We start from the raw sequence: 20,425 nt of genomic DNA, 5'->3' as shown, positions 1-20,425 counted from the left end.
GGGAGGGGGCGTGGTGGGCGCGGAGCCGTGATGTAACGCAACGAAGCTCTGGCCCCTATATTGCCCGTCATTACGTACGGAGCGAGTCTGCTCTGTGCAGTAATGATAGCGGGGTGCCGCAGCAGAGATCCGGGGGTCCCCAGCAGCGGGACCCCGGCGATCTGACATCTTATCCCCTATCCTTTGGATAGGGGATAAGATGTCTAGGGGTGGAATACCCCTTTAAGGGACATAAGCCACCACCATAGGTGTTTAATAATGTCTTATTTCCCTCTCCTAAGTGTGTACGGTATATGCTTTAGGCAGATTGCACACAGAAGTAAAAAGATGGCAAAACCTAGCCGTGATTCTACTGTCGCGGTGCGGGGCATTATCGGCAAGGTAATTGCCGATACCGATAATGCCCAAAATCCTGATTATCTGCCGATAATATCGGCCATACCGATAATCGGTCGATCCCTACACTAGAGTACTATTATACCTACGATCTGACTGATCACTCTCAAGGTGCCCTTGAGGGACTAGTAAAAAGTTAAAAAAATTAATAAATGAATGAATAGAAATAAATTGTACATTTGAAATGAAATAATTGTAATTTTCTTGTAGAAAAAGAGCCCTAACACAGCATCATAAGAAACAAGAAATAAAAAGCTCATTTAAATAAAAATGAATTTAAAAAAAGCCACAATGGTGGCATTGAAAAGTACAGCTTGTTCTACAAAAAATAAGTCCTTTGTTGAGTTCTGGAAAGCAAACGATGAAGATATGAAAAAAATATCTTGGGTATTAGGGCCCAGAAAGTATGTCACCGGAAATAACAAAAACACATTCAGGTAAAACAGCCAACATTTGTTGTTAGTTATATAACTGCTTTTCAATACACATGTGGGAATGAAGTAGGATCTTTCATTTACAAACAAGATGTGATTTCATTAGAAAACACAGCAAAAATAAAAGACCTTGAGTAAATAAAGGAAAATACCAGTATTATCTACCTTAAAAAATTGAACAGATATCTAAAGACTGTAGCCTAGGTCACCAGCATCAGGTTACATGGACAGTCAGACACAATATTGTTCACTGAAGCATACCTAATGCAGACGATATATTGAAGCTTCTAAGATTAGCATCAGATCGGTTATTTATTTCACAATCCGTATTACATGACCTTTCATCTCTGTTATTAACAGCACACTGTGAATTAGTGATGCTATTCACTGGTCCCCAGCTACTCATGCGTTGCGGATTTCTGAAATTAGAAAAAAAAAAAAAAAACAAGCATGAGTGAGTATCCTATAAATTTTACTGGGGAAACAAAACTGCATTTTAATGGTAATTTTACCCCTTAACAACAATGGACGTAAATGTACGTCATGATGACGTGGTTCTTAATGCACCATGACGTACATTTACGCTCCGCCATGACTGCGAGAACCGGTCCCGGCTGCTATCAGCAGCCAGGGACTTGCCGGTAACGGCCGACATCGACGATTACACGGATGTCCGCCATTAATCCCTCATATGCCGTGATCAATACAGATCACAGCATCTGAGGCAGTGGGGTACTTTGGTTGATCGGATGGGCCCACGGCGCTTCCGCGGGAATCCAATCATCCAGCATGGCAGCCGGAGGTCCCCTCACCTAGCTCCGGCTGTCTCCCGGGGTCTTCTGCTCTGGTCTGAGATCGAGCAGACCAGAGCAGAAGATGACCGATAACACTGATCAGTGCTATGCTCTATGCATAGCACTGAACAGTGTTAGCAATCAAATGATTGCTATAAATAGTTCCCTATGGGGACTATTAAAGTGTAAAGGAAAAAAATGTAAAATAAAAGTAAAAAATTTGAAAAATCCCATCCCCCAATAAAAAGTAAAACGTCCGTTTCCCCCCCCAAAAAGCATAAAGAAAAAAATGAATGCACATATTTGGTATAGCCACGACAGTTAAAGTCTGAACTATTAAAATATATTGTTAATTATCCCATACAGTGAACGGCGTAAACTTAAAAAAACAAAAAACAAAAATTGAAGTGTTTTTTTGTCACATTTTATTCCAAAAAAATTTAATAAAAAATGTATAAAAAGTAAAACCTAAGCAAAGGTGGTACTGATAAAAACTACAGATCATGGCTCAAAAAATGAGCCCTCATACCGCCCCATATACGGAAAAATGAGAAAGTTATAGGTGGTCAAAATAGGGCAATTTCAAACATACTAATTTTGTTAAAATGGTTTGAGATTTTTTTTTTTTTTTTTAAGCGGTACAATTATAGAAAAGCATATAACATGGGTATCATTTTAATCGTATTGACCCACAGAATAAAGAAAACATTTCATTTTTACCGGAAGGTGTAAAGCGTGAAAACAAAACCTTAAAAAATTTGCTTAATTGCGGTTTTCTTTTCAATTTTCCCACATAAATAATATTTGTTTGGTGGCACCGTACATTTTATGGTAAAATAAGTGATGTCATTACAAAGTACAAAAAAACACGCCCTCATATGGGTCTGTGGATGGAAATATAAGAGTTATGATTTTTAGAGGGCGAAGAGGAAAAAACAGAAATGCAAAATTAAAATTCGTCTGGTCCTTAACCCCTTAAGGACTCAGCCCATTTGGGCCTTAAAGGGGTATTCCAGGGAAAACCTTTTTTTATATATATACTATTGGAAGGATTAAGATTTTTAAATAGAAGTAATTTACAAATCTGTTTAACTTTCCAGAGCCAGTTGATATATATATATATATCTCAACTGGCTCTGGAAAGTTAAACAGATTTGTAAATTACTTCTATTTAAAAATCTTAATCCTTCCAATAGTTATTAGCTTCTGAAGTTTTCTGTCTAACTGCTCAATGATGATGTCACGTAAGCCATCAGAGAGCAGTTAGACAGAAAACAACAACTCAACTTCAGAAGCTAACTATTGGAAGGATTAAGATTTGTTAATAGAAGTAATTTACAAATCTGTTTAACTTTCTGGAGCCAGTTGATAAATAAAAAAAAGTTTTGGCCTGAAATACCCCTTTAAGGACTCAGACAATTTTATTTATATGTTTTTGTGTTTTCCTCCTCGCCTTCAAAAAATCATAACTTTTAGATTTTCATCCACAGACTAGTATGAGGGATTGTTTTTTGTGCGACCAGTTGTCCATTGTAATGCCATCACTCACTTTACCATAAAATGTATGGCACAACCAAAAAAAATATATACTTTGTGTGAGGAATTTTAAAAGAAAACCATAATTTAGCAAATTCTGGAAGGTTTCATTTTCACGCCAGACAATTTACGGTAAAAATGACATGTGTTCTTTATTCTTTGGGTCAATACGATTAAAATGATACCCATGATAACATACTTTTCTATTACTGTTGCGCTGAAAAAAAATCGCAAACTGTTTAACCAAATTAGTCCGTTTATTTTGAAGACATATAACTTTTAAATTTTTCCGTATAAGCAGCGGTATGAGGGGTCTTTTTTTGCACCGTGACCTGTACTTTTTATTGAGATCATATTTGCTTATATAAAACTTTTAATACATTTTTATAAAAAAATTTGGGGATTAAATGTTCTAAAAAAAAAAAAGCAGCTATTTTGGATTTATTTTTTTTAAAATTCACGCCGTTCACCGTATGGTATCATTAACATTTTATTTTAATAGTTGGGATATTTATACACGCAGCAATACCAAATATGTATATAAAATATATATTTTTTTTTTACACTTTTTGGGGGTGAAATAGGGAAAATGGGACAATTTACGTTTTTATCGGGGGAGGGGTTTTTCCAAATTTATTTTTTTTACTTTTATTTTTACATTTTAATAGGCCCAATAGGATACTATTTATAGCAATCATTTGATTGCTAATACTGTTCAGTGCTATGCATAGGACATAGCATTGACCAGTATTATTGGTCATCTTCTGCTCTGGTCTGGTCTGCTCTGGTGTGCTCATGGCAGACGGAGGCAGGTGAGGGGACGATCGGATCGGATCGCCGCGGCAGCACTATGGGTGATCCGATCATCCGTTTTAGTGTCCGCAATGCTGCGGATGCCGTGATCTGTATTGATCACGGCATCTGAGGGGTTAATGGCGGACAACCGCGAGATCGCGGATGTCTGCCATTACGGGCGGGTCCCTGGCTGCTATCAGCAGCCAGGACTTGCAGCACATGACGTAAATGTACGTCCTGGTGCTTTAAGTACCAGCTCACCAGGACGCCCTGCGTCATTAAGGGGTTAAGGCCAAAATGGGCCTGGTCCTTAAGGGATTAAAAAGATCTGTTTTTTCTTTGTGACTTCACTACTAGTGTGTATCTGTAACCATTTTTTGGGGTTTTAATCTGAATTTGTGTATTATATATTGTATATATTGTATTATCCACTATAAGGCCAAGTTTCTACTTTTTTTTGTGTGCGTTACCGCCCCCCCCCCCCCCCCCCAAAAAAAAAACAACAAAAAAAAAACGGCCCCCATGGCGTTTTTTCATTGAAAAAAAACACTGAGGCCAGATGTTAGCTGTAAGTCAATGAGAAATCGCAAAATTCTTTTATTCTTTTTAAGTTTTTTCACTTTTTTTTTTTAAGCTCTTTGGCGGTTTTGCAAAGTCGCAGCATGTTGAGCCTATGGCATTTTTTCCCAGGAGATCGTGGCGTTTTTCTCCCATAGGAGAGGACGGTTTTTATTCTTTTTTGGACTTTTGCGATCCAAAAAAAGTGATGGAGATGTGTGCAGGCAGGTTACTAAAAATGTAGCAGACAATAATAAAAATGTAGTGTGTGTGTGTTCTTCACATTTTTATTTGACTTTTTTAGGTAGTACAACTACTCCCAGCATGGAACACACTGTTCCATTATGGGAGTAGCAGTACCTATTCATATTTTCTGCAGAGAGCTGTGATTGGCCAGATGGTTCTAGCCAATCACAAATCTGCGGGAAATATGAATAGGTATTATATATATATGTATACACACACACACACACACACACACACACACACACACACACACACAAGTCAGTGCAGGGGACCACAGAAGAGTGGCTGCCCACATCTATACATTATACAGGAAGATCACAGCTGGTGTCAGGAGTGACACTCGCTGCGATCTGGCTATTAATGCAGGTACCACAGCTCCCAGCATGGAGCAGTGTGTGCTCCATGTTGGGAGCTGTAGTACCTGCAGTTAAGGACAGATAACAGCGAGTGTCCCTCCTGACACCCGCTGCGATCCTCTTTCATCCCTGAGATGCAGAGCGGCATTCTCCTGTGCTCGCATCTCTGCTCTGTACTCCGGCCGGCCACTCATTCATATTACCTGCTGAGAGCCGTGATTGGCTGCCACAATCCGGCCAATCCCCACTCTGGGTGGAAAATATGAATGAGTGATGCAAATTTCTATTCACATCACTGGCCGGCCGGAGTATAATGCAGAGATGTGAGGGCTGTGTGGAGCCGCTCTGCATCTCTGCTATATTATGGACAATCGCATCGGATGTCAGAAGTGACACTAGGGGCGGTCGGTCTGTCTATTAGTTCAGAAACTACTACTCCCATCATGAAACAGTTTTTCATGCTGGGAGAAGTAGTACTACCTAAAAAATATATTTAAAAAAAAGTGAAACACAGGCTGGGCCAATAGAATGGCGGAAAGAGAAGAAAGGGAGGAAACAGATAAGGTAGGGCAAGGCTCGAACAAGAGAGAGGAACGCTTTGGTTGTGGCGGGACAAGCAGAGGTCCACGCCTGGAGCGCCCCAGGGGTTGCAGATCACAGCAAACACCCCTGGATGTAGGGACCAATAACCTTGGACAACTGAGGACCGGCCGAGAAGACCACATCCCAGGGACGGCCAGACTGAAGATAGCTGAGATGGCCGGAAACCTGAGGGAAATTCCCAAGAAGCAAGCAAAGAAATAATTGCCCTAGGCCCCAAAATGTTGAAGAGGAAAAAGCTTCTTGGGGGGGCCAAGACCCCAGACTGGTCGGTCCCTGAAAACACCTCCCCAGCCTGACAGACTGGTAGGGATGGACAGGAAAGGAAGGAGCACCCCTGAAAAAAAAAAATTAGGGGGAAAACGAAGCCACCATAGAAGGGACCGACAAGACTGATGAGAGAGAACGATCTTGCGGACAATGGAGAGCTGTCCCACCGGAAGAGAATCACCAGTTGAAGAGGTCGGTGATGAAACTGGGCAAATGGCACGGCCTCCACGGCCGCCGCCAACCGACCCAGGACATCCATGCGAAAGCGAATGGGAACTGGAGCAGGGTGCCGAAGTCAACAGACTCTTGATAAGAGTCAGCGGAGTCGAAAGTGGGCAGAGGCCACATCGAACTGGAGCCCCAGGAGAGCGGTTGGGCTTGTCCCAAATGACCATCAGGCTGAAGTGAGACAAGGTCTGGAGGTTGAGACTAAGACTTTCCAGGATCTGGGTCCTGGCTGGAGATCAGATCAGGAGGTAGTCCAAATAAGGAATCACTGAAACAACTGTTGTCCGTAAAAAAGGCTATCACAGGCGCCAGGACTTTGGTAAAGGTCCGCGGAGAAGAGGCCAGACCGAAATGGATAGCCACAATAGAAAATGACCGTCCGGAACTGCAGAGCGGAGGTACCGCTGATGACCGGGAAAAAATTATATGTGGAGGCAGGCATCCTTTATGTTCACCGAGGAACAAAAAACTCCCCTTGAACCATGGACGCCAGCACCGAACGGAGAGACTCCATTCGGGATGGGAACGCAAGATGCTGGCTGAGATACTTGAGAACCAAGACTGGGTGAACTGAAAATGCCTTTCTTGGAGACCATAAAGAGGTTGGAATAAACCTCTAAAACGTTCCCCTGAAGCTGCATGTCCAGGCATCCAGGCGGGTAAGAGGCGACCAACCACCCGACAGAGGTTGACGGGTGGGGGGGACCCATCAGGCAGAGGAAGGCCAAACTGCCGGAACGGATAGCTGACCTCCGGGAGGAATGGGATCGGAAAGAGGGCGGTTTCTTCCCATGAAGGCGCCTGGCTGGACCCTTTGTTGGTACCAAAGGTCCGCAGAACCGGAAGAACTGGAAGGCGGAGAACGCAGAACTGGAAGGCGGTTCTGTGAGTCTTATCAGAGGTAATAAAGGTAATTTCCGACCGTCGCCTCACTTTCTGAAGGTGGAGTCCGCATTCCAGGCTTAAAGCCACATGAAGGGACAGTGGCTACCATGTAGCTTGTGGTAAAGGCAGCAAATGGAAGCAGAACACAGAAAATCAGCTGCGGAGCATCGGAGAGCTAGATTAAATAAATCCTCCTGAGGGATCTTGAAGACTACCCTGGTGGAGTTGGAAGACCATACTAAAAAGGCCTTTGACAACCAGGCAGAAGCAAAAGCAGGTAGAACCTGCTGCCTCAAAGGCAGAGATTGCCAAAGTATCCACCTTCATTTCCGCTGGATCCTTGAAGGCAGCCGGATCAGCCAAAGGTCGGGTAGGCGCCTTAGAGAGGCAGGAGACCGGCAGATCCACAGTTGGAGAGGAGGTCCACCGAGCAATGAGGTCCTTGGCGAAGGGATACCACGCTTTAACCTTCTTCGTTTCCTGAAACTTCTTGTCAGGGTAAATTCAAGCGGATACCAGCAGGGCGTAAAATTTAGAGTGAGAGCTGAAAGTCTTGAGTGCAGGTCGGGCACAAAGAAAGGAGACTTCTGGAGCCACGTCCGAAGTTCCTGGGTCCTTTAGCTGGAAGGCGTCTCTTATGGCCGCAACCAATGAGTACACCACATTAGGCCCATCCGTGCGGTCCTCTGAGTCGGAGGCCGAATCAGAAACTTCTTCCACAAGTTCTCCAGGTGAATGGGAACGTGTGAGGTGGCCCTGGAAGAGAGAGAGACGGACCTGGTACGTGGGTCTGGAGAGCCAGAGCGGCGACCCTGGGAGCATTCTCTAGAGGAGCGACGATTGCTACAGGTCGGAGTAACGGGGCGATGCCTGCCAGGGGAGCGCCTGTGCCTGCCAGAAGACTCAGGGGAGGAGTCAGATGACACATCCCTATGATGCTGCGAGAGCATCAAAATAGGGGGAGAGCGGGACCCTCTGGAGGGCAGGTGTAGGGAGGGCCTCTCCAAGGCAGTCACCACATAACGGGAGACCTGAGCCAAGTCGGATATAAACTGTGAGAAGAAGGGAACCCAGGCTGGAGGGGCAGCCGAACCCACTGGGTCTGGAAGAACTACTGGGGTAGAGTAGCAGGGGGGTCTGGGGGAGCAGTGGAGCAGGCAGAACAAGTGGGTCAGCAGAACCAGACAGTTTAGAAATACAGTGTTAACAGATTAAAGGAGTGGCTAACACTCCAGTTAACTGTTTAGAGGGAGGCCGTTCTGAAAGAAGCGATCTGATTGGTTGCTATGGGCAACTTAACAACTTTTCCTCTGGACAGGTTTTGATAAATCTCCCCCCACAGCATGTATGTCAATGCTGAAGGAGTTGCATATTTATTGGGGGGGGGGCTTTCTTACTGGAAGGCCGATGTAGTAGTGCACCGAGGCGCTAGGTGACGTCTCAGAGCACAAAGCGTACTAATTTGCATATTACAATTTTTTTTCTCTCCCATAGGTGAAAAAACAAAACATCTGTTGTGGCCAGTGTCACCCACACTATTACCCAGAACCATCAGGTTAGTATGGGCAATCCTGCTGTCAGATTCATTTTAAAAGGGTACACCGCCCCTAAACATCTTATCCCCTATCCTAGGGGATAAGAAGTATGATCGCGGGGCATGGGGGGGGGGCACTGGGATCTCTGTGCGGGCACCCCAGCGTTCTTAACAATATGTTCAGAATGCTGGGTTCGGACTGCTGTGGTTGTGACGCCACATCACGCCCCTTCCATTCATGTTTATGGGAGGGGGTGTGATGGCTAGGATAGGGGTTGAGAACCCCTTTAAGAATGCAGTCTACTTTGGCTTAAAGAAAGTTCCATTTATCACCTAGGAATAAGATAGATGATAAAGGACTCTACAGCCATTAGAACAATTGACTAAATGAACTGTTCCTTCTCACAAAAGTGGTGAGAAGTCTGAACTGAGCAGAAGTCAAGCATGCAGGGGATTTTTTGCACTTTTTTGGATTCCATTTTCTTTTGTCACATAAATGGACAAGCCACTAAAGCAGGGGTCTGCAACCTTTAAGACAAAAAGAGCTACTTGGACCCGTTTCCGAAGGAAAAAAAAAAAAAACTGGGAGCCACAAAACCCTCCTCCCCTCCGATGCCCTGGTTGGGATACACTGGCATACACACACAAAAGGGACTACAACTCCCAGCATGTGTCATTCAGGAGTCTTCAGTCTGTGGTATAACACCAGCATGCTGCCTCTGTAGTCTCCTGGGAGTTGTAGTTCACCAACACCTCTATTGTATCTTAGTATTCTCCTGGGAGTTGTAGTTCACCAACACCTCTATTATATCAGTAATCTCCTGGGAGTTGCAGTTCATACACCAGTGTTTCCCAACCAGGGTGCCTCCAGATGTTGCAAAACTACTACTACTAGCATTCCTTGGTTGGGAAACACTGGCATACACACACATAAGAGGGACTACAACTCCCAGCATGTGTCATTCAGCAGTCCCCGCCCCCCCCATCATTCCCAGTATGATATTTATTCCCCTGCAGTCTTTACATCCCCAGCCTGTGTAATATGTCTCCTCACACATAGAAATCTTCCCCAACCCCTGCAGTGCAGTATGTCTCCTCTCCCCTCACCCGCTCTGTGTTTCCCCTGTGGAAACATGAAACCTCCCCGTGAAAAATGAGGTCCTGTGTGTACAGAGAAGGGGGAGGGAAGAGCTGTGTCCGTCCCCACTCTCCCACTGTCTCCTTGTATTATGCAGAGCTGCGCTCTCCGTCCTCCGTGAGGGGGCGTGGCTTAATTATCTGCAGATGTGCGTTGAAAAAAAAAATCAAACCCATGGCTCTGCCCTCGATCCTCCCCGCTGTAGCTTCGGAAAACTTGCCCCTCCCTTTTTCACCTCACACTGAAGCCGCGGCAAAGGTGTAAAAGAGCCACATGCGGCTCCGGAGCCGTGGGTTGCCGACCCCTGCACTAAAGCATCACTATTTACATTCAAATGTGGAAGTATTTTTGGGGTCTCCATTTCACACCTAAATAAAAAAAATGCAAAATAAGAATGCACCAAGAAATAGATTTATCAGCAGAAACCAATTGCAATCAAACATGGCATCTTTCATTTATTAACCTGCTTTGGTAAAATGAAAATATGCTGTGACTGGTTGCTATAGGCAACACATTTTTTGCCAGTTTAAAAAAGAAATGTGGCCCAATGATATTTATTTAATTCTACTTTTTGACACAGACATATGTGCCAGGAGTAGAATGACTTTTTTTTTTTTTTTTTTACAGATTTTCTTATATTTTGTGATTTGTTTTGTTGTTGTTGTTGTACAGATGGATACACAAGGACTAACTTAACAAAAGCTTGGCTATTATTTGCAGAATGAATACTCTATTATATACAAGAGATTACTCATATCTGAAAAATTGATAAGCCAACATTGTTGCGAATTCTTGCCTTGAGGTTAAACTTCTAGTGTGTTAAAGGCTTGTGACTGGATTTTTTTTTTGTACATGCTACGGTTACGTCAGAGCATTATTACATTAAAAGTAATGAAACAAACCGATAAGCAATAAAAACAATACAAAGTATGTATCTTTTATAAGTGGGCAGTTATAAGGGCATTTTACCTATTGTTAGTTACTGGCTGATTCACTTCCTGATCAGATTCAAACCATGAATCCTCAGTTTCTTCTTCCTCGTCTTTAGTGTTCTCATTTACAGCATCAGTGATCATATCAGATGTCTGCTCATAATATCGAACTAAATCTCGTAGCTCATTTAGCCGCTTCCGAACTTCTTTCAATTTCCTACATAAACGGAATTGATCAATTATGTACAGTAGAAAATGGTAGGGCATATATTAAGAGTACATGGCATGACAGTTGATCTTTATCTTTCCATGTTAATCAATCAATGTTTATTTAAAAAATAAAATCACTTGTTTGTAGCACAACAATTACAACATTCTTAAATTAATAAAATGTATCCAACCATTAAATTTACATCCTGGTTCCTGGCATTTAACGCACCAAGATGTACATTTACATTTTTGTACATGATGCAAGCCCAGTAGCTGTGCAGCAGGTAAAACTAAAACATGAAATGGTTTTGTCACATGTGTAAATATCCAAACTATTAACTATAATGGTAATGACCCTAAAAAAATACCCGCAAGATTGCTAGTTGTTCCTATTCCCCCGCGCCCCCCCAACCCCCCCCCCAAAATAAATAATTTTTTCGAGCAGACATGTCCATAATTGTTGATCACATCGGCTCTCACTCCTGATACCCATTGTAATTGTGAGTTATTAGCCATGGAGACAGAAGGCATTGCTCTCTGCTGCCCAGCCAGAGATCTGTACATTTCTCTGCATGGAAGCCTATGCAAAGATATGTACGGATCTCATGGTCTGCAGGGGAGCGGAAAGCATTGCCACCCACTTTCCCAACTAATAACTCTCTCAGGAATGAGACCCAGTGCAATTTCCAACTTTTGTAAGTCTGATTGGAATGTCAAGAGTGGTTTTAAATGACAGTAATGCTTTAACAATCATTATAAAGAAACATTTCCAAGTTAAAGGGAACCTGTCACATTGAAAAGGCAGTTCACTCTGCTCACCTGCATATGATAAACAGGATATGAGTAGATTTGTTAGAAAAAGTACATTATTTAGGCTTACTGTAAAATCTCGTTCTCAGAGGATCCATTGGGGGACACAGAGACCGAGGGGTATATCTTGCTGACACTAGGCATACAAAAAGAAGTCGGCCCCTCCTGGCAGGATATAACCCGCCGACTGAGCTAATCAGTTTAGTCCCAAAGCAGTAGGAGAGGACCGACAGAAAAGAAACCCAGCAGGTGTCCGAGGGAACCAGACAAAAAAAGAATCAAACACTACCCCTCATACAGAAAAACGGAACCATAGTAACGAAAACAAAGGGGTGGGTGCTAAGTTCTCCAATGGATCCTCCGAAAAAGATTTTACGTTAAGCATAAACCAAATTTACTTTTCTAGGTCGGCTCCATTGGGGGACACAGAGACTGTGGGACGTTCAAGAGCAGTCCCCGGGGTGGGAAAAATACCTTCAACACCTTGCGACCCAAATCAGGGTCAGCGGAAGCAAAAGTGTGCACCTGGTAGTATCTGGAGAAGGTGTGCAAAGACGACCAAGTGGCCACAGTCACGCAAAAGGGTGGGACCTTCCCCTTACGACGGTACGATTCAGAGATGGCGGAACAGATCCACCGAAAAATTATCGCCTTGGAAGCCGAAAGACTCTTGCGACGACCCTCCGGAATCAGGAAGAAAGAGGTGGTGACTGAAAGATATATCTGGACAAAGTGAACCCCATCCAGAAAATGGAGGGAAAGCTCCTTGGCATTGCATGGAGCCAGACAGAAGGAAGGAAGAAAGATCTGCTTATTCACGTGAAAGGAGGAGACCACCTTGGCAAGAAGGAGGGAGGCAGACTGAAAACAACCTTGTCTTTTTGAAGGACCAAGAAGGGAGAGCAAAAAGAGAGAGCAGCCAGCTCAAAGACCCTTCTAATGGAGATAATGGCGATGAGGAAGGCAACCTTCCAGGAAAGAATGGAAAGGGAAGTGTCCCGAAGAGGTTCAAACAGAGCTTCCATCAAAGGGGAGGGAGACCGGTACGGCGGAGCCCCATGGGCCACGCCCTGTAGGAAGGTGCGGACGTGAGGGTTGGAAGCCAACGGCCAATGAAAGAATAGAAAGAGCTGAAACTTGACCTTTAAGGGAGCTGAGCGCCAAACACTGATCCAGATCGGATTGCAGGAAGGCAAGGAGGCGCGGAAAGGAAAACACAACCAGAGAGATGGACTGAGCCTCACACCACCTCAAATAGGCCCTCCAAGTGCGGTGGTAAATCCTAGCGGAGGAAGGTTTACGAGCCCGCAGCATGGTTCGAATCACCCCGGAAAAAAGCCCTCAGAACTGCGGTTTCCACCACCATGCCGTCAAATGCTGCGACTGCAAATTGGGGTGGCAGAGAGGAACCTGGAGAGCAGATCGGGGTAAACCGGAAGACGCAGAGGTATGGGGGCCACCTCCGCCCCCAAACACAGTGGGGGGCCACCTCCGCCTTGAAGTTCCTCAGAACCATGGGCAGGAGAGGCAAAGAGGGAAAGAGGTAGGGAAGACTGAAGGATAACCATGGAATTACGAGCACGTCCACCGCCAGAGGGTTGCGTGACTTTGCTACAAAGTAGGGAACCTGTCTGTTGTGGCGAGACGCAAAGAGATCCACGTCTGGGGTCCCCCAAAGAGCGCAGATCTGCGCAAACGTCTCTGGATGAAGAGACCACTCCCCCGGATCTGCAGAGGAGCGGCTGAGAAAGTCCCCTTCCCAATTCTCTGTGCCTGGAATGTGAATCGCAGAGAGAGCAGGCACTCGGGTCTCGGCCCAGAGCACAATCTTTGAGACCTCCTCCATCGCTGAGCAGCTGCGAATGCCGCCCTTGCGATTGATGTAAGCCCCCGCCGTGGCGTTGTCCGATTGGACTCAAACGGGACAACCTTGAAGGAGAATCTCCCAATGGACGAGGCAAAGAAAATGGCACGTATCTCCAGAAGATTGATGGGGAGGAGAATCCCCTGAAAAGGACCAGTGACCATGGACCGTCAAGGTCCCGAAACACACCTCCCCAACCCAGGAGACTTGCATCAGTCATGACGACCTGTCAGTGGAGGGGAAGAAACAACCGCCCCTGGACAAAGAGGTGAGAGTGGAGCCACCACAGAAGTGACCAATGAATGCAGGAGGGAAGAGTGGACGGCAACTTGTCCAAGATGGCCAGCTCGAGAGGGTGACAGTTTAACTGGGCGAAAGGAATCACCTCCATGGCTGCAACCATCCAGCCCAGCAACTCCATACAGAAGTGAATCGGAACAGGAGAGGGGCGCCGTAGTTGACAGACACGCTCTGACAGGGCTCTAACAATTTGGACCAATGGGTGGAGGGTTGAATTTAGAATTACTATTTTCAATTGATCACTCAAACCCTAAATTTACCACCCACTAAATTAATTATACCCCTAAAAAATAATTTTATTTTGCCAACATTTAAAATTTCCAGTGTCCTGTCTCCAGTATTTGTAGTGCAGAAAGCCGCATGTATCCACATGCTATTTATTTTGTCTAATTGCCTCAGGCTGCAGTCCGGAGGACAATATGAACTGGGACAACACTGTTATTAAAAACTTATACACATTACCTACCTACCCCCCCCCCCGACGTTTCACCACAAGACAGTGGCTGCATCAAGGGCTATGGGGTCAATGGCCCCAATGGCGTAATGTGTATACGTTTTTAATAACAGTGTTGTCCCAGTTCATATTGTCCTCCGGACTGCAGCCTGAGGCAATTAGACAAAATAAATAGCATGTGGATACATGCGGCTTTCTGCACTACAAATACTGGAGACAGGACACTGGAAATTTTATTTGTTGGCAAAATAAAAGTTATTTTTTAGGGGTATAATTAATTTAGTGGGTGGTAAATTTAGGGTTTCAGTGATCACTTCTAGTGATCAATTGTAAATAGTAACCCTCTGACAGGGAGCGCCGCTGGTCCTGCAGAAGGCGAGCACGGGCTGCAGCCGTGTCGAAAAGGAGACCCAGAAAGACAAGGGACTGAGTGGGAGAAAGGTGGGTCTTATACCGGTTGATCACCCAACCGAAGGCTCTCCAAGTTTTGGGACTGGGACGGAGCTTTGATCAAAAGATCGTCCAGGTAAGGGAGGATCGAGATCCCCCGAGCCCGAAGAATGGCAATAACCACTGCCATGACCTTGGTGAACACCCTGGGAGCCGTGGCCAGGCCAAAGGAAGAGTCACGAACTGGAAGTGACCCACCGAAACAGCAAAGCAGAGGAATAGCTGATGGGTGGAAAAAATGGGGATGTGAAGATAGGCGTCCCGGATATCTACTGAGGAAAGAAACTCCCCTTGATCCATGGACGTGACCAACGAGTGGAGGGACTCCATGTGGAAGTGGCGGTTGAACAACTTGAGGTCCAGAATAGGGCGAGCAGAGCCCCCTTTCTTGGGGACTACAAACAGACTTGAGTAGAAATGTTCCCCTGGAGGAACTTGAACAATCACCCCTGAGCAAGGAGGGTACTCAAAGCGACCTGAAAGGCAGCCACCAAAGAAGGGGAACAAGGAGTATCGGATCAGAAGAACTGGTCCCGGAGAAAAGAAGCTAACTCTATACGGTAACCATCGGATATGACGTCCCGAAAGGAGTCCTGAACCTGCGCTAGCCAAATGTCCAGGAAAAGAGACAGACGTCCTTCCACCCGAGAAGAGGATATGGGTGGGGGTGTCCCATCAGGAAGAGAGAGGCTTACGGTTACCGGACTTGGCTGAGAAATTGCCAGCATGGTTGTCTTGCTTCCAGGAAGGACGTGCCTTGAAGGAAGGGGCTTTGCATGCTTGGAAGGGGCTTTGCATGCTTGGGAGGGTGGCTGCTTGGGAGGACAAGCCAAAGCAAAGGACCGAAAGGAAGCAGTCTTCCAACGGGGGTCGGAGCGGCTGGGTTTGTTCTGAGGCAGCAGAGAGCTTCTACATCCAGTAGCTTTGGATATGATCTCCTCTAACGGTTTCCCAAAAAGCAGAAAACATGAGAAAGTATTTTTTCAAAGCAGCATCTGCATCCCACGCCTTCAGCCACACGGAGCGACGAATCGCAACAAAGTTACCTGAGGCAAAGGCTGTACATCATGCGGACTCCAAAGCAGCCAAACAGAGGAAGTCCCCGGCCCGAGAGAGTTGAATAGCGAGATACGCCAAATCCTCCCGAGGAGCGCCAGACCGGATGCCTTGAAGCAGCTGAGAAGCCCAAACAGAGACGGCCTTGGACATGCAGGTGGAAGCAAAGGTAGGTAGGTAACAAGGACAAACCTGCCGCTTCAAAGGCAAACTTTACCAAGTTCTCGATCATCTTCCGCTGCGGCTAAGAAGTAAGCAGTGTTGGGGAGTGAGAAGAGGAAAATGAGTAAAGGAGGGAGGGATTGGGGGTAAAGGAATAAAGCCTTTAGCAAGCTACGGTCACCTGCATCATATCAGGCTGTGACAGCGAGACAAGCATGGAAGATAGGGGGACCCGGACCCAAGGTGTGACCCCAAGCGTTGACCGTTGGCGGGAAGGGGTTAATGAAGCATACTCTATGCCCCGTGCCCCTTAATCACATATGGGGGAACAGGTAGAGTCATGCTCCTGAACCCCCACCTAAAAACCAGAAAAATTAAGGAAAAATTTACCTAATTACAAGCCCTAGCTAAAAAATAATAAAAGACGACCAGGTCTGGAGAACTCCAGACCTGTGTCTGCCTCCTACTGACACGAAGCTAAAACTGATTAGCTCAGTAGGCGGGATATATCCTGGTAGGAGGGGCTGACTCCTTTTTGTAAGCCCAGTGTCAGCCTCCTAGTGGCAGCAAGATATACCCACGGCTTCTGTGTCCCCCAATGGAGCCGACCAAGAAAGTTTTGTTAGAAAAGTTTCAGGCTAAATTGTAAAATATTCCTTAATATGAGGCAACTTCTGCATGTGTTACACATTGATTTTGTTAAGAATTTTACCACATATTACACCATATGCCTTGCAGTTAAGGTTAAACAATTCGGCAAAACACTTAATAAATTGAGTTGAGATAGAGGGTATCCACCACCCTTTTGATGCTAGGGCCCTTGGTAATCACATCATAATCATAAGTATAAACAATCAATTAGGAAGATAGAAATTATATAAAACAACCTTTACTCAGAAAATATTTTATAAAAACATTACGTCAAGATTAGACAAAGGACAAGAAGTCTGCACACTTGAAGGTACATAAATACATGGGGATAGAAAAAGGATACAGCTGATAGCTCTATTTTACAATACAAAAATATCCCTACCTACCTATTTCTAGCCCTCCCTATTAAGTGTGAAATGGGGTAAAGGGTATGTAAATATGAAGGATAAGGAAGTATACCCATTCATAATTGTGTTCATTATTTTCTTTTTACTGTCATATTTACATACCCTCTACCCCATTCCACACTTCACAATAGGGAGAGCTAGAAATAGATAGGTAAAATATTTTGTATTGTAAAATAGGGACATCACTTGTAACCTTTTCCTAGCCACAGGTATTGTTTGTTTATGTACCTTCAAAGTGTACAGACTTCTTTTCTTTTGTCTAATCTTGATGTAATGTTTTTATAAAATATTTTCTGAGTAAAGGTTGTGTTTTATATCATTTCTATCTGCCTAAGTGGCATGATTTGTTGTGCTTATTAATTTTTTGTGCTTAAAGTATTTCTACAACAGAATTATAATACTGCAAATTTATCTATCTGAAGAATGCTCAGATTTCCATGCAGAACTTTGAATTCACTTTGTATGCACAACCCACAATGCAAACCTGTGAGTGTGTGGACCTGGTCTTAGAAAAAAAAAATATATATTATATATATATAAAAAGAAGCACAATGTTGATTTCCCAAAGTACTGAAGCAGACAGTGAGTGTAGTTAACCATATTTGTTTTGGAAAAATGCAATTAGTTGGTTACTCTGTCATGTGTAAGTAATGGCATGAAACATACTTAAGCTTCTCTGTAGGGTTTTGGTTTTCCTCATCTTCGCTGTTGTTCATGGAAGCTGAAGAACAAGCGGCTCCTCTGGCTGGACTGTTTGATGGCCTTTTATCAGTAACCTGGTTAGCAGAGGAAGTGGAACCCATGCTTCTTTGATCCATTACCCTTTGGGGGGAACCTGAAGAACCTACAACTGAAACGAAAATAGATAAGCTAAACAACAACAAAAAAAAAAAAACTAAGAACTTATGACTAATCAGACCACATATGGAATGCTGTGTACAGTTTTGGGCACCAGTGTACAAGAAAGACATAGTGGAGGTAGATAAGTTAACTCACCTTCCTACGTTCCCCCATTGCTAAGATATCGGAGTCCTGTTCCTCAGATGCTGCTGGCTTCAGGCTTCTTAGGCTCGAAATGTCAAAGCGCTGTCAGCAAATCGCTGACTGCAGCGATATCCGGTGTCGGCAGATGATAGGCTGAGCGCACTGTCATGTAATGAGCGGGCCAGAGCTCCTTACATGACACTGCGCTCAGCCTATCACCGGCAAAGCCGGGACATCGCTGCGGCTGGCGATAAGCTCAAAGCGCTGTGACGTTTTGAGCCTTCCTACGTTCCCCCATTGCAGAGATATTGGCGTCCCGTGCCTCCAGTGCTGCTGGCTTCTTGGGCTCGAACAGTCACAGCGCTGTCAGCTTATCACTGGCCGCAGCAATGTCCCGCCTTGGCCGGTCTTAGGCTGAGCGCACTGTCATCTAAGGAGCTCTGGCTGGCTCCTTACATGACAGTGTGCTCAACCTATCACCGGCCGACCTGGGACATCGCTGTGACGTTTCGAGCCTAAGAAGCCAGCAGCACCAGAGGAACGGGACAACGATATCTCAGCAACAGGGGAACGTAGGAAGGAAAGTTAACGTTTGTTTTTATTGCAGCCCGGGCACAGGATGAGTAAAAACATTTTTTGCCACATATGTCCTTTAACTCTCTGCCACATGTAGTGGACATGGTGAGCTCAATAAAATAGTGAAAAGGGGCCTAGATGCATTTCTGGAAAGTAACACTATCACAGATTATAACCAGTGGTATATTTACAATTAAGTCTACAGGGCACTGACCTAGGGCGTCATTTTAAAAGGGTGGCAGCAGAAATGCCACCTCATGATACACCATGAAGGAGAAGATGGCCTCCCTGGTAAAGAAAGGTTTTGGAAGCACGATGGGTTAGTGAGCCATTTTGTGCTCTGTCCCACCTGTTAAGCTTTACTCTCAAAATAACTATTTCCACCGTTATAATATAATTTACAAAGTTTATATTGTATAGATTACAGTGGGGATCAAAAGTTTGGGCACCCCAGGTAAAAAATTGTATTAATGTGCATAAAGAAGCCAAGGAAAGATGGAAAAATCTACAAAAGGCATCAAATTACGGATCAGACATTCTTATAATATGTCAACAAAAGTTAGATTTTATTTCCATCATTTACACTTTCAAAATAACAGAAAAAAAATGGTGTCTGCAAAAGTTTGGGCACCCTGCAGAGTTAATATCTTGTACTACCCTTTGGCAAGTATCACAGCTTGTAAACGCTTTTTGTAGCCAGCAAGAGTCTTAATTCTTGTTTAACGTATCTTTGCCCAATTGTTCCTTACAAAAGTCTTCCAGTTCTTTGAGATTTCTGGGCTAGCTGTCACGCACTGCTCTTTTAAGGTCTATCCATAGAGTTTCAATTACGTTGAGGTCAGGAGATTGTGAAGGCCATGGCAAAACCTTCAGGTTTACGCCTCTTGATGTAATCCCTCGTGGATTTCGAGGTGTGTTTAGGATCATTATCCACAGGGGTGTGGAAATTTGAAAAAAAAACTACTTGTCCAAGGGACTAAAGCAGAACACAATCTACTTGTCCCTCAAGAAAATCCACTTGTCCTGGTAGATGAAATAACTTCAACCAAAATAGTATGATCCCCCCCCCCCCCCACTAGACCACCAGGGATGGTTATAAGATTCCTTTAGACACTGCTGTCAACTTAGACAGCGGTGATCTAATGGTTTAATAGCGGCCACGGTGATCGCAGCATGCCAGGCTATTAGTGGCAGGAGAGCTGTAGCTCCTTTTACACCCGAGGCAAGCCCCCCCCCCCCCATCTGACCCCCTATAACTCCAATTTCTCCATATACAGGGATGTATGAGGGTAATCTTATGTGCCGTGATCTGTAGTTTTTATTGGAACCATTTATTAATCAGAAGTTTTATTAGGGAAGGGGCTTATTCACAAATATATGCACTTTTGATTGGATAACAGTGAACAGCACTGTGTTACGGGGCGGGGGGGGGGGGGGTTCTGCATTTTATTTACTCTAATTTATGTGTCAGAAAATGCTGGAAGTTGCATTTAGTTAGTAGATAACTACAACACCCAGCATGCCCTGATACAGCCTATGGTTGTGTGGGTGTTGCAGCATGTTGCACTGTATAATAGTCCAGTTAAGGTTATTGTGAAACATGCTGGGAGTTGTAGTTTTGGTTCGTGTCAGCTATAGAGTCATAGTCTGTGTCAAGGAATACTGGGAATTACAGTTAGTAACTACAACACCCAGCATGCCCTGATGCAGCCTATGGTTCTGCAGCTGACCCGAACAAAAACTACAACTCCCAGCATGTTACACTTTATAGTTCTACAGTTTAGGTTATGGGACCGAAA

At 44.6% G+C, this 20,425-nt stretch overlaps 1 protein-coding gene across 12 annotated transcripts in view; it reads right to left on the bottom strand.

The window, feature by feature from the left end:
* Nucleotides 1–20,425, bottom strand: part of PCM1 (pericentriolar material 1) — a 175,261-nt gene that overhangs the window by 61,084 nt on the left and 93,752 nt on the right. For all 12 annotated transcript variants that reach the window (XM_056559117.1, XM_056559133.1, XM_056559153.1 and 9 more), the window contains 3 exons: nucleotides 17,733–17,916; nucleotides 10,740–10,919; nucleotides 1,092–1,249 (listed from right to left, as the gene is read on the bottom strand). In XM_056559117.1, coding sequence (XP_056415092.1) covers nucleotides 1,092–1,249; nucleotides 10,740–10,919; nucleotides 17,733–17,916 — 522 coding nt within the window. The remainder of the gene's footprint in view (nucleotides 1–1,091; nucleotides 1,250–10,739; nucleotides 10,920–17,732; nucleotides 17,917–20,425) is intronic.

Source organism: Hyla sarda, chromosome 1, assembly GCF_029499605.1.
Source record: "Hyla sarda isolate aHylSar1 chromosome 1, aHylSar1.hap1, whole genome shotgun sequence".
In the NCBI taxonomy this organism is placed as follows: Eukaryota; Metazoa; Chordata; class Amphibia; order Anura; family Hylidae; genus Hyla; species Hyla sarda.
This window is presented reverse-complemented; position numbering and strand designations above follow the sequence as displayed.